At 36.8% G+C, this 13,533-nt stretch overlaps 1 protein-coding gene across 1 annotated transcript in view; it reads right to left on the bottom strand.

Annotated features, from left to right (window-relative positions):
- Positions 1–13,164, bottom strand: part of ptprua (protein tyrosine phosphatase receptor type Ua) — a 320,172-nt gene extending 307,008 nt beyond the window's left edge. The window contains exon 1 of the mRNA XM_067411023.1: positions 13,034–13,164. Coding sequence (XP_067267124.1) covers positions 13,034–13,103 — 70 coding nt within the window. The 5' untranslated portion in view covers positions 13,104–13,164. The remainder of the gene's footprint in view (positions 1–13,033) is intronic.
- Between the last annotated feature and the right edge of the window lie 369 nt (positions 13,165–13,533).

Below are 13,533 nucleotides of genomic sequence, written 5' to 3'. Positions count from 1 at the left end.
GGCAACACTCAAGTCATTTCACTTGGCGGCCATCTTTGAAACGTCTCTCGGCATTCAAGTGCAGCTCCTATCTCTTTGAATGGGGAAATATTAAATTTTCCAAAGCTGTTTGCCAAGCTTTAAATTTCATATTTGAAATCCCCAATGAAATCTGACAATTTCATAATCGTTGTTTCTAAACGCTAGAATCATGACAAAAAAAAGGTATATTTTTCAGGCTTGATCAAGCTAATGCACATGCACAGTCCTAAATGCTCTTGTGCCTCATTTCAGAGGCGCGCATCTGACTGTTTCTATAGGAACCGGAGCTTCTAACGGCCGCTGCAGTGATGCGATGACTTTACCAATCGGCGACTGGTTCTTATTTAGAAGGTGGGACTTATTCCGCCATATTGCGCATTGCAGTTTCTCCCATTAAAAATAATACGAGTGACGCATCTTGTGTTATTCTATAGTCTTTGGTATTACTTGGTGGTAAAAATTAAGTTATGTGGGCCTGACTAGCATGTTGACATTGTATAAATATGTTAAATTTTCTTTAGATATATTCATTTATTCAAAAATGCAGTTAAAATGCAATTTATATATGTTGACTTCCATACACTTGTTCCAAGATAATCAGGTCGTTAATTTTTGAATGAAAAAGGGATAAAAAGTAAAATAAATAAATTTTACTTGTGGGGATGGGGGGTTGAGTAGCAGGCAATGACATCATAACAGACCCTGCAAAGCCTTATCAGATAATATGACACCAGAGGCCTGTTGCATGGAGCCGGTTTCAGTTCCAGGTAAGTAAGTTTAAGATTAGTTTAAGCAATTGATTTGCAAGATTACAAAGCTAAAAGTCCACTCCAAAGGGAGATATTTTATTTAACATGATCCACTTTTCAAGAACTACAACAAAAGGCTTGTTTGGACTACAACACATTTTTTCAGGATCTTGTCAACTCACAGTGTTACTCATTTAAATAATATTCACCCATGGAATTCACAAAAAAAAGGTGTTATGCCAGGTTGAGATGTGCTAGAGATGACGAAGAACAAGAACTGCTTTAAGTAACTTCTTGTTGCCATGTCAAAGAGATGATGTTTTTAGTTTCTAAAACCCCTTTGTTTGGCTGTGGTTACAATTTATTTTTAACACTGTGAACATGACAACAAGAACGTTTATCTGTGTGCTGCGCATTTTATGGAGGACAGCTTCCAGAAGCTTCTCCTTAAAGACAAAGTAGTTCCCACTTTGTCAGGACAATCAGCTGTTTATGGATCACAAAATGTAAGTATTGTTTATTATTTGTGGCTCTGCTAGCCTGCTAGCTCACATTACAGTGTTGAGGAAGTGTTTGACTATGGGCTATTGGTTTTGTAAGCTCTCGATCTTTAGGAACTTACCACTCTGAAACGACCTGTAAAATCCATGCTTGCAAAAGTTCTGCACAATCCTCTTGTACGTAAAAACTCTCAGGGTCTGAATTGGGCTTGAACTGGTATGGCAAAATTAATGGCATCATTAATAATTACACCTGAGCAGATGAAACTTGTGGGCATGGTAAAGGGCGTGACATTTCCTTAACACGCTCTAAGCAGTTTGGCCAATCACAACACAATGGGCCAGCTAACCAATCAGAGCACATTTCATATATTGGAAGAAGGGGCTTCATCACTACAGGAACTAAACAATGTGTTTGATAGAGAATGGGAAGTGAGCTGCTGCAATAATATAAAACGTGAAAAAAATAATGCATTTTTGAACAGTCAAGCATGAAAACCTATTTTAGTACACACCAAAAACAAAATCAAGACGCACAATAGGACCCCTTTAATATAAGCTTTGTCAAGCCAACTTTCAAAGTTTGCTTTGACACCCTTTCCTTTTCTAGTTATCGTTGCAGTTACTGTAGTTTAATGTAATATATACATTATTATTAATAATATAATTGTTTGTTGATGCTTAAGTGGTGATTTGATTGAATGAGGTCATATCTGACATTGTTACTGTCCTAGATTCACTCATAGTTTCTCCAGTCATAACAACATCTGTGACGCATATATATCTATATCCTCAACAAAAGCCCCAGACATGAAGAGGAGGGGTGTGAGGTCACAGGGTCATGGAGGTAGGGGTCTACAAGTCTATGATCTTCTCATTACGTCCATAGTTTGTGTATAACATAAAGCCTTTATTGAGTGCAAGAGGCATGCTAGTTTTGAAGCTGTAAACACATTGGACTGGACTTTTAGCAGTTCATGTAATAGCATGGCCAAGACGCAACTAACAACACGGGTTGATTTTGTGGAAGAATCTATGTCTGCAGAAAGCTTTTCAGATTTCTGCAGAGAAAGCCCATCATTCCCAGTCTTCTATGTGTTTGTTTATTAAATTATTTAATTTGATGATGATTTCAGTTAGAGTTCAGTTAGAGCCAGTTAGAGTGTAGTACTCTCAGCTCTATTTAACAACATGTTGAAATCTATGAGATTTTGCTTTCAAATCAATGTGCAGATTCCATCTGGGCCTGATCTCCACATGCCCTTGAATAGACCTCTCTTCAGTGGGTGATGGTGCCCACTTCACTGTCCGCTGGAAGGGTCGCCAGTGGGAAAAAGAAACAGCTGTTATCCCAGGTGTTACAGTATGCTGACACACTTGACAAAGTCACCTTCCCCTCTGACTTCATGCCAAGGTGCAGGCGTGTAAGGACACCACATCAGTTGAAGCATTGATATTATTTACCAATGCTTCAACTGATGTGGTGTCCATACACAGATAAAAGTGGTTGGTTTTCTCAAAATGTTCAAAAAGTCCATTAATATAGTATATTTCAAAATAATGTTTCTTCACGTTCAAATGAAATAACAAAACAATTTGTTGCTGCATGTTGACATGTCTGTTTCTATACAATGATTGCAAATGACAATAGCTACAAAAATAAAAATATATAGTGATAATTGATACTATTATAGTTTTGTATTTTTCTAATTTCCGTTTTCATGTTATGTTTAAAGTAATTATGTTGTGTTTCTGTAAAAAAAAAAAAATCTATTATTTTTTTTTTTTTATTTAATATTTAGAAAGTTTATATTTCAGTTTAAGCTTTAGTTATTTTAGTATACAACCAGAATTCCGGAAATGTTGGGACGTTTTTTAAATTTGAATACAATGAAAACTAAAAGACTTTCAAATCACATGAGCCAATATTTTATTCACAATAGAACATAGATAACATAAATGTTTAAACAGAGAAATTTTACAATTTATGCACAAAATGAGCTAATTTCAAATATGATGCCTGCTAGAGGTCTCAAAAAAGTTAGCAGGGGGGCAACAAATGACTGAAAAGGCAAGAAATTTTGAAAAGATTTAGCTGGGAGAACATCTAACAACTAATTAAGTTAATTGATACCAGGAATACTTCCAGAAACCACTGTCAGTAAACACAATCCTCCGTACCATCTGCAGATGCCAACTAAAACTCTATCAGCAAAATAGAAGCCATATGTGAGCATGGTCCAGAAGCGCCGTTGTGTCCTGTGGGCCAAGGCTCATTTAAAATTGACTGTTTCAAAGAGGAAAAGTGTTCTATAGTCAGACAAGTCCAAATTTGACATTCTTGTTGGAAATCACGGATGCTGTGTCCTCCGGGCTAAAGAGAAGGGAGACCTTCCAGCATGTTATCAGCGTTCAGTTCAAAAGGCAGCATCTCTGATGGTATGGGGGTGCATAAGTGCATATGGTATGGGCAGATGGCATGGAAGGCACTATGAATGCTGAAAGGTATATAAAGGTTTTAGAGCAACATATTCTCCCTTCCAGACAACGTCTATTTCAGGGAAGGCCTTGAGTATTTCAGCAGGACAATGCAAAACTACATACTGCGGCTATTACAACAGCATGTCTTCATGTAGAAGAGTCCATGTGCTGAATTGGCCTGCCTGCAGTCCAGATCTTTCACCTATAGAGAAAAATACATCAAAGACGACCACAAACTCTTCAGCAGCTATAAACCTATATCAGGCAAAAATGGAACCAAATTTCAACACCAAAACTCTAGAAACTCATAACCTCGATGCCCAGACGTCATAACACTGTTTTGCAAAGAAGAGGAAATGCTACACCATGGTAAACATGCCCCCGTCCCAAATATTTTGAGACCTGTAGTAGGCATCAAATTTGTGCATAAATTGTAAAATTTCTCCGTTTAAACATTAGTTATGTTGTCTATGTTTTATTGTGAATAAAATATTGGCTTATGTGATTTGAAAGTATTTTAATTTTCATTTTATTCAAATTTCATGTCCCAACATTATTTAATTTATTTATTTTTTTTATCTGAAGTTGTTTTATATTTTATTTTAAATAACAGACATGTTTTTATGGTTTTAGCTTTAGTTAAAGTTCCCCTATTATGCAATTTTAAAGATGACTAATTTTGCTTTAGAGGTCTTCTACAGTAGGAAGACTGAAATTACTGACGACTTGTTTCAGGCAGTTTGGAATCAGTCCTTTCTTTTGGGAGACAATAACTCAATTTGTCGTGCATTTTGATCTTTGAGACTTTGCAGGCATTTTACATTCCCAAACAGCTATATTACACACTGCATGAAAGGTAATATTCAAAAAAGCATAATATGGGGCACTTTAACTATAATAACCCTGCAATATAGCGCAATTAAAATTATTCACTGCTTCCTATCTCCCATCTCAAATCTCATTTGCAATTACACATATTTAATCTTGTGTTGAGGTGCATTGTGCCAGGTTTGATGACAATGACATCACACATCACTGGTCTCAATAAATGTGTGGCATGACAGAGAGTAAATGATGGCAGAATTTACATTTTAGTGTGAACTGCTCACTTAGTTTTGTTAGACAATTGTTTGAACAGCTGTGCAGTAAAGCGGTGCTTGCCAAACTAGGAAGAACCATCAGCATCTCTGAAGGACGTGACAAGGTGAGTTTTGTGTTTTTTCAAGTGTGTGTGTGTGTGTTTTAGCAATGAGTGTAAGGGGGCACTGAGGGTACCAGTGTCTCCTGCAGTTCAGGAGTCCTAGCACTCTCTAATTCTCATACTTTCTATGTTGCCACGGTGGCAACTGGAGTTCATCCAATTTGCCAGCTAGAAGAGGGTCTGTGTGTGTGTGTGTGTGTGTGTGTGTGTGTGTGTGTGTGTGTGTGTGTGTGTGTGTGTGTGTGTGTGTGTGTGTGTGTGTGTGTTTATATTACATTGTGGGGACCAAATGTCCCCATGATGTAATATAAACCTGAGTTCACCTACATTGTGGGGACCAGCCACCGGTTCCACAAAATGTTCCCACAAGGATGGCAATACCAGAAATCTTTGTCTGTGTAAGTGACATTTTTGGACCCCATAAGGAAAACAGCTTATAAATCATACTAAACAATGTATTTTGAAAACGTAAAAATGCAGAACTTTTTCTTTGTTTTTGTTTTGTTTTGTTTGTGAAATATAAGTTTAGGAGTAGAGTTAGGGGATAGAATATTCAGTTTGTACAGTATAAAACTCATTATGCCTATAAAAAGTCCCCATAAAACAAACCCAACATGGTTGCTATGAGGTTGGTAAGCTGATCGGCCCTCTGTATTTTTTTGAGGTATAGCCTAATAAAAGTCGTGAAATAATTGCCTAATAATAACTGTATATTAGTGCTTTCAAGCTGATCAGTTGATTAGTCTAACAGTGCTTGTCAATGTCAAAATGACAGAAAATAAATGTGGCTTTGACAAGTGTGTTTATAAATTGTGGTTAGGCCAGTCATTTGTCAGTTTTTGGACCTTGATTTTTCTAAAACCCTGCATATGGCCATGCTTTTACTGTATTCTCAATGATTGCCAAGGAGTTACTATGTGTTTGCTAAGGTGTTTCTTGCTCCTTCCCATGTGGTTGCTAAGATTTTTTGGGTTTTTTTAGTGTATTAACATGTTACTATGTGTTTTTTAAGGTGTTGTTGCTGGTTGTAAATGGCTGTTAAGGTATTTTAAGTGCTTATGAGTTATGTGGTTGCTAGGGTGTTGTGGTGGTTGCTAGGTTGCTAGTTATGCAGATGTGAAAGTGTTTTTTTATGTTTTATCATGTTGCTGCAGTATGTCATTTCTAAGATGTTCTGGGTGGTTGCTAGATTTAAGTGTTTAGCATGTTGCTGTATGGTCATTAGGGTGTTCTGCGTGGTTGCCAGGGAATGTTATATGGTTGCTAAGATGATTTGAGTGTTTTTAGAATGTAACTATTGAGTTTTACAATGTTGTTTGTGGTTGCAGGTAGTTGCTACGCTATTTTGAGTTGTTATGAACACATTGCTATGTGGTTGCTAGGGTGTTCTAGTTGGTTGGTAGTGCACTGCTATGCAGTTGCTGAGGTGATATGTAGCTATGCGGCCTCTATGGTATTCTTAATGCTTGCCAAAGCACTTCTAGTTGTTTTCTAAGATGTCTTGAGTGATTCTTTTATATTGTTATGCAATTGCTAATGTGTTTTGAGTGTTTTGGCACATTGCTAATTGGATGTGAGGGTGTTCTTGGTGGTTGCCAGGTCATATCATGCAGTTGCTAAGGTACAGTATTATGAATGTTTTTAGCATGTTACTGTTTTTAGGGTGTTGTTGGTGCAAGGTTACAAGTAGTTGTTCAATTATTTTGAGTGGTTATAAGTAGATTGCTATGTGGTTGCTATGATGTTCTATGTGATTTCTGGGGTGCTGCTATGCATTTGCTAAGGTGTTTTGAGTGGTTACGCACAATGGTGCAGTTTGTACTAGGGTATTGTGGTGGTTGCTAGTGCAATGCAATGTAGTTGCTAAGGTGTTTTGAATGTTTAAGCACTTTACTATGTGGTTGTTAGTGTGTTCTGTGTGTTTGCTAGGCCATGCCATGCAGTTACTAAGCTTTTTTGATTATTTTTAGCATGTTACTATGTGGTTTTAGGGTGTCGTTAGTGGTTGCAGGTAGTTGTCATGGTAATTTGAGTGGTTATGAGCATGTGGTTGCTAGGTTGTTCTGGGAAGTTTCCAGGGCATGTTATTTGGTTGCTAAGGTGTTCTGAGTGGTTAATAGGTGGCCCTACCATGGCCCTACTTTTCATTGCCAAGCAAAAGTTATAACTATGATGATGAAAAAAAAAAAAAAAAAAAACACTTTAACCATTTGCATGATTTGTAGTTTCATGAAATGCATATTGCATTACTGTTTTCACATCTTAATGTTAATTATCCCATTTTGAGATCTATAGTCAGTCTTTTATTCTTTTATCCTCATCTGCTGATGCCTCTATTCCTAATATCTGAATGCTAAGAGAAAATAAAATCTGAGATATTAAAGGCTCCCTTTACATAAAAAAGTGTTGCCCTGGTGATGGAGTTGTGAGGAAGGTATGTGGCTGAGGGGCGGGTGGGCACCTAAACACCAGGTGACGGGATCTGACAGAGTGGGCAAACCCTGCAGGCAAAACACCATCTGTTCTGTAATGGCTTCTGGGAGCAGCAAAAGCAACAATGTAGTGACAGCATTTGGATGTGAGAGCTGACAGGCCCTGCGTGCTATCCCATGATGCCTTGCAGGTGAGCACAGCACAGGGATGCAGTGGTGTGAGATCTCTCAGGGCTGTCTATTCAGATGCAGGACAAGAAGGTGACGCACAGCCTGCACAAGTGAAGATGATCAGTGCGCATTCTGCACAGCAGCAAAAAATGAGCGTGAAGCAACACGTTATGACAAGACAAGTCTCCCACATGCAAACACAGCAGCACTGTCACAGCATGATCATTCACGAACGCGGAACATGCATGAAAACAAGAGTCAGGGTTTATCTCACGAACCAATCATTTCCAATTATAACCAATCAAATTCAATCACAGCACGATGGAGGCTTTAGGTGTGATTGACTTGGAGCAACGCTGCGCAGGTCGATTGGTGTGTGACATCAAAGTACCACGAGAGCGTTTTGAAAGCATATGGAGCCGTCTACTCTCTAATCACCCTCCCGGTACTTTGATGTCACACACCGATCGGTCTGTGCAGCGCTGCTTCAAGTCGATCATTTATTGCCCCCTCTCATGTGACCTACCCCCATTCATTCTCAATTACCCCATCAAACCCACAGCATGCTTTAGGGGTTCTGATAAACTCACTGGACTCAGGGGAGGCAAGAGAGACACGGACTCCCAGTGTAACTTTACCCAGTGTCGCTGTTGGACAGTGTTACTTTAGAAAAAAAGAGTGATTTATACACTTTTTTTTAATGTCACATTTTATAATATTTGCATTGGATTATTTTTGTGATATGGATTATTTTCTAATCCAATTTTGAGTCTATCTGTCTATCTTTATATGCTGATATTGGTGCTCAATTAACATTTCTTCTTATTATCAATGTTGAAAACTGTTTGATATTGGAAACCGTGATTTTTTTTTTGTTTTTGTTTTTTTGTTTTTTGTTTTTTTGTAGCATTAAAAATGTTTTTACTGGGATTTTTTAATGTTTCCTTATTGGATATAAGTATTTTCTTTTTTCTAAAAAAACAAAAAAACAAAAAAAGTTGAGAAAACTTAAAACTTTAAGGCAACAAACTTCAGCAGATTTGAGTTTTCTCAACTTCTTGTATTCAGTTTATACAACAAAGAGTTGAGAAAAATAAAATTCTCCTACAAAAACTAGTTGAGAAAAATCTGCTAAAGTTTAAGTTTTCTCAAATTTTGATTTTTTACAGTATATGTGACCCTGGACCACAAAACCAGTCATAAGTAGCATGTGTATATTTGTAGTAATAGCCAACAAAACATTGTATGGGTCAAAATTATCGATTTTTCTTTTATGCCAAAAATCATTAGGATGTAAAGATCATGTTCCATGAAGATATTTTGTAAATTTCCTACTGTAAATATATCAAAATGTATTTTTGTGAGTGGATATGAATTGCTAAGGACTTTATTTGGACAACTTTGAAGGCGAAATTTTCAATATTTCGATTTTTTTTTTAACCCTCGGATTCCAGATTTTCAAATATTTGTATCTCGACCAAATATTTATTCAGCTTTCAGATGATATATAAATCTCAATTTCAAAAAATTGACCCTTATGACTGGTTTTGTGGTCCAGGGTCGCATATACAGTATTGCACTTTCATTGCAAAAAAAATTAATTATATCAAGTTGCATCATAAGTTTTACTTGCTTGCTATAATTATGCCATCTGATGTAGATATTCCAAAATATTAAAAACATACTCTGAACAAAGATTCAATTTCAGCACGGTCAGTTCTAAAGACCGGATTTGAACAACAAATTGGAACTGTGTGCAGCATGAGTGCGATGCCTTCAAAGCCTCAAAGACAGTAAGGCTGCTGTATACTGAGTGAAAGCGTTTGAAAGAATGAATAGCCCAGCGATTGCCCTCTGCTGCCCTCCTTCATAATATCAACCACCTACTCTTGCTCTTTTCTGCTGACTCTGGTGGGTAGCTGGGGGGTTCAGGACACTGCTCTAGTACAATTCTTTCTTCTGTAGTTTTCTACCCATCTCTCTATCCCTTTATATCTAACGTCTCCTGGTGCTTTGAATACATCTCAGTGTCATGCAAAAAGTATATCAGATGGCTAAACCGTATTTTGTAGGACTTAAAGCTGACTTGTGTTATTTTTTTGATGTTAAAATACATTCTCCTATCCCAGCTAAATGTGCAGAAGCATATCTGCATATTGTTTTCACTGAAAAAAAAACTGTAAAAACACTTCAATATCCCAACTAGCCTGACACTGTCTCAACAAATGGCGTGAGTTTGGTATCTGTATCTGTTTATTCAACCAATGGCAGTGGAAGTGGAAGAAAAGTGGATAAACAGATTGTTAGAATTGCATTTGGAAATGTTTACGTACTCAATAAATTATGTGAAACATTGATTTTTGTGTAAATTGTTTTATGTGAGAGGAAAAGAGAGTACAGTAAAACAAGAAACATAACACTAGCGAAGCCATGCCTGGGGCAACAGTCAGTTATACAGTTTAGTGTTCATTATGCTAATATTTGACTGCAAATGTCACCACTGACCAATCACATTCAAGTATTCCACAGAATCAGGTAATGAATACATATATATATATATATATATATATATATATATATATATATATATATATATATATATATGATACATTATTATTATTTTTATGACAAATAGGAAAAGCCTCTCTTTTATTGCTATGCCTTATTCTTTAAATGGCAGTTTAATGACACATATGGTGTTTATCACAAGCAAATCTGAAAGCTTTTCCTTTAAAAGCGGCCAAAGCACAACAGCATACGGCAAAGAATTATTTCACTCGTTTGCTACATAGTAAAGGCATATTGGGTGTTTTTTTAACTGTAAATGTCAAAAGACAGTGAAAAAGAGCAATATTTGGTACTAAATCAAGAGTGTAATTCAAAGTAGATATGCAAGTGAGCAAACTGTATTTGCTTAGTAGGGAAGAACTCACAGTACGTTCGGCTTTTAAAGGAAAATTCTGTCATGATTACCTTGTTCCATTCCCTGAAATCTCATTCACGTCCAATTTTAAAAGGTGCATGCTGACAGGCCTTGCCAGTTTTGATGTCACCATGACCAAAGCCCCATGAAAAACTGATGTGAGAATGCAGTTGTCTTTAAATATGCTGAATGAAGGATGAGATTTCAGAGCTACAAAAAAAAAAAAAATAAATAGTTAAACTGTATGGCTTCAGAGGACTTGGAATAGAAAGTCATAATGACTACTTTTCCTGTATTTTGACAGCCATGGTAACTATGAACTTGTCACTGTATGAATAAAATGCTGAAAAAATAAAAGCATACAGGTTTAATTACAACACAGAATTGTCATTTTGGCATGAACTATTCCTTTAAAACCTGGCAGTGCCTAGTGTGCAACCCCTCTGTGTCCTTGAACACATTTTCTGAAATGCCCACTCACTTTCATTTGGATTACTGCAGTGAGAGACCCTCTCTAACCTTTCTCGCCCCCAATCGCAGCCACACACACACACACATACACATACACACACGCTGTCAGAGTGTCAGTGAAGTGAACTTGCACTCAGGTCTCATTACCTCCCACACACCCCACTGTGTGATGCTGTAATCTGACAGTATGAAGGATGCTTCAAAGACACAGAAAAATCGACTTTAACATCGCAATACATGCAGTAAGCTCCCCGAAATCCGTCAGTAAACAGACCAACGTGTATTCTGACAAAATATAAATGCCACCGAATAGACGGAGCAGAATTATGTTAATGTTTGGCTGTTTAATTTGCTTAATAGTAAACAAAAAAAACTGCATGGCATGCACAAAAAAAAAAAAAATGTTTTGCATGCTAAAATGTGCTTCATGTGCTAACATTTAAATTAATTTTTTCCCCAAGTCAATGCATTTATTATAATGACTGAATCAATACATAAGGTTACATATATGAAAATCATTTGTAAGGTTCAGATCATTTCTGAGTTGAATTTGTCTAATGAAATTCATTAACTACGGCCCTAGCATCCTCATGACACTACATAGGACAAGTGGTTTGAGGGATGGATGGATGGAAGGAAGGAAGGAAGGAAGGAAGGAAGGAAGGAAGGAAGGAAGGAAGGAAGGAAGGAAGGAAGGAAGGAAGGAAGGAAGGAAGGAAGGAAGGAAGGAAGGAAGGAAGGAAGGAAGGAAGGAAGGAAGGAAGGATTTTTGCAGTTTAACAGTCTTCACACATTTATTTGATATGTTCAGAGTTGCAACTGATCCAGGAGCTCAAAAATACCTCCACAAATCACAACACAACCTGACAAGCAAAGCAAGAACAGCTACAGCGATCATATTTGATGTCATGAAAGTTAAGGCAAGAGACTTTAAACAAGCAGAAAAATGTAAATACTGAAGCAATATACAGGAGTCTGACAGAAGCTGATCCTCAGGGCATATCTCTTCATATTCCGTTACTTACAGAGTCTGAACCAAAATGAAATACTAGATTTAATCTAGAACAGCCATGAATCCATGAATGAATAAACAGATTTGTCTAATAGTAATTAGTGGATGGATAAATAGCGAGACAACTTAATGCCACAAAATATTAGATTTTGATTTATATTTATTAAATGATAAGCTATATGTTTCTCATTTCTTCTTCTTATTATTATTACGTATATCGTTTTTTGTTGTTGTTGTTGTCAGTTCATTAGTGAGCACGGAATTTCTTTAACAAATAATTCACTCAAAATTGAATATTTTTTCATCTTCATATTGTTCCAAGCCTTCTTTCTTTCTTCACCATGGAAAACAAAAAGAATTGTTAGGCTGCTTACAGTCTCAGTCACCATTTACTTTCATTGCATTTTTTTCTATACAATGGAAATGAATAGTGTCTGAGACTCTCAAATCTACCCGACATCTTCTTCAGCGTTCCACACAAGAAAGAAAGTCATATGGTTTTGGAACAACATGAGGGTGAGTATCTTAGATGATAACAGAATTTACATTCAGGAGAACTTTTCTTTTTTAATGAGTAAAAGCAAGTAAATCCTTACAGATGGATTGAGCATTTATGAAATATAGCTTCATATTCACACTGCCAAGTTCATATTTAAGTTATTTTGAACTTATAACGCCAATCGAAATATTGCACTAAACTCATGTCATAATTTAATATTAGCCTAGTCTTCACATCATTCTCAGAACTGAATCATGAAGATTTTTCATATCCGAAAGATTAATGTTCATAAGCTCCATATACACTCCCATTTCAAACCATTAATGGTAAATAAGACCTATAAAAACTCAACACTTATCAAAACTCTGATATATCTATCTCATTTCTTTATACAAACATATTCTATTAAACGTTTAAGGAACTCAAACTTTCCAGCTCATGCACAAGATATTAAAAAGCTTCCGAAGTCAGATTTGATTGTTCTGGAATTCCCAGGACAGATTGTGTGTGAGTATACTGATTTGGACTCTATGGTTGTATGAAATCAAAGTCTCTGAAACACTCGTGTCTTACCTGTTGGCCCCTCCAGACTTTCCGCACAGACCCTGGCGATGAGAAACAGCAGAACAGCAGACAGGTTCATGGCAGCGTTTAGTCCAGCAGGTAAAGACAGGTGAAATACAGTCAGTGAGTGTAGTAGAGTGTTGTAAATATCCTGCTGCTGCGCCACTGAGTTTCAACCAGAGACGCGCAGCACAGACCCCAGATCTGCCCGCTGACGTCACGACAAACTATTAAACCCCCTTACAACTCTAGAGATGAACCAAGTGTGCAGAGGAAGAGCTATGGCGCCTCTATGTGGTTATTCACCAAAAAAAAAAAAAAAAAAAAAAAAAAAACATCAGTCAGCTGCTGCACAGATTGTTGAGGCAAACCGATTGTCCAATCTTTGAAAACACATAAAGCAGTTCTCATTTCCTTCCTGTTTGTTCTTTTTAACGAGTAAAAAATTACATTTGAGTAGCCTATGATAGTTTGCAATTGCAAGCGTATCAAACAGAACATCGAATGAA

Source organism: Chanodichthys erythropterus, chromosome 15 (assembly GCF_024489055.1).
Source record: "Chanodichthys erythropterus isolate Z2021 chromosome 15, ASM2448905v1, whole genome shotgun sequence".
NCBI classification, from domain to species: domain Eukaryota; kingdom Metazoa; phylum Chordata; class Actinopteri; order Cypriniformes; family Xenocyprididae; genus Chanodichthys; species Chanodichthys erythropterus.
Note: the sequence above shows the minus strand (reverse complement) of the source record. Positions and strands in the feature narration are given on the sequence as shown.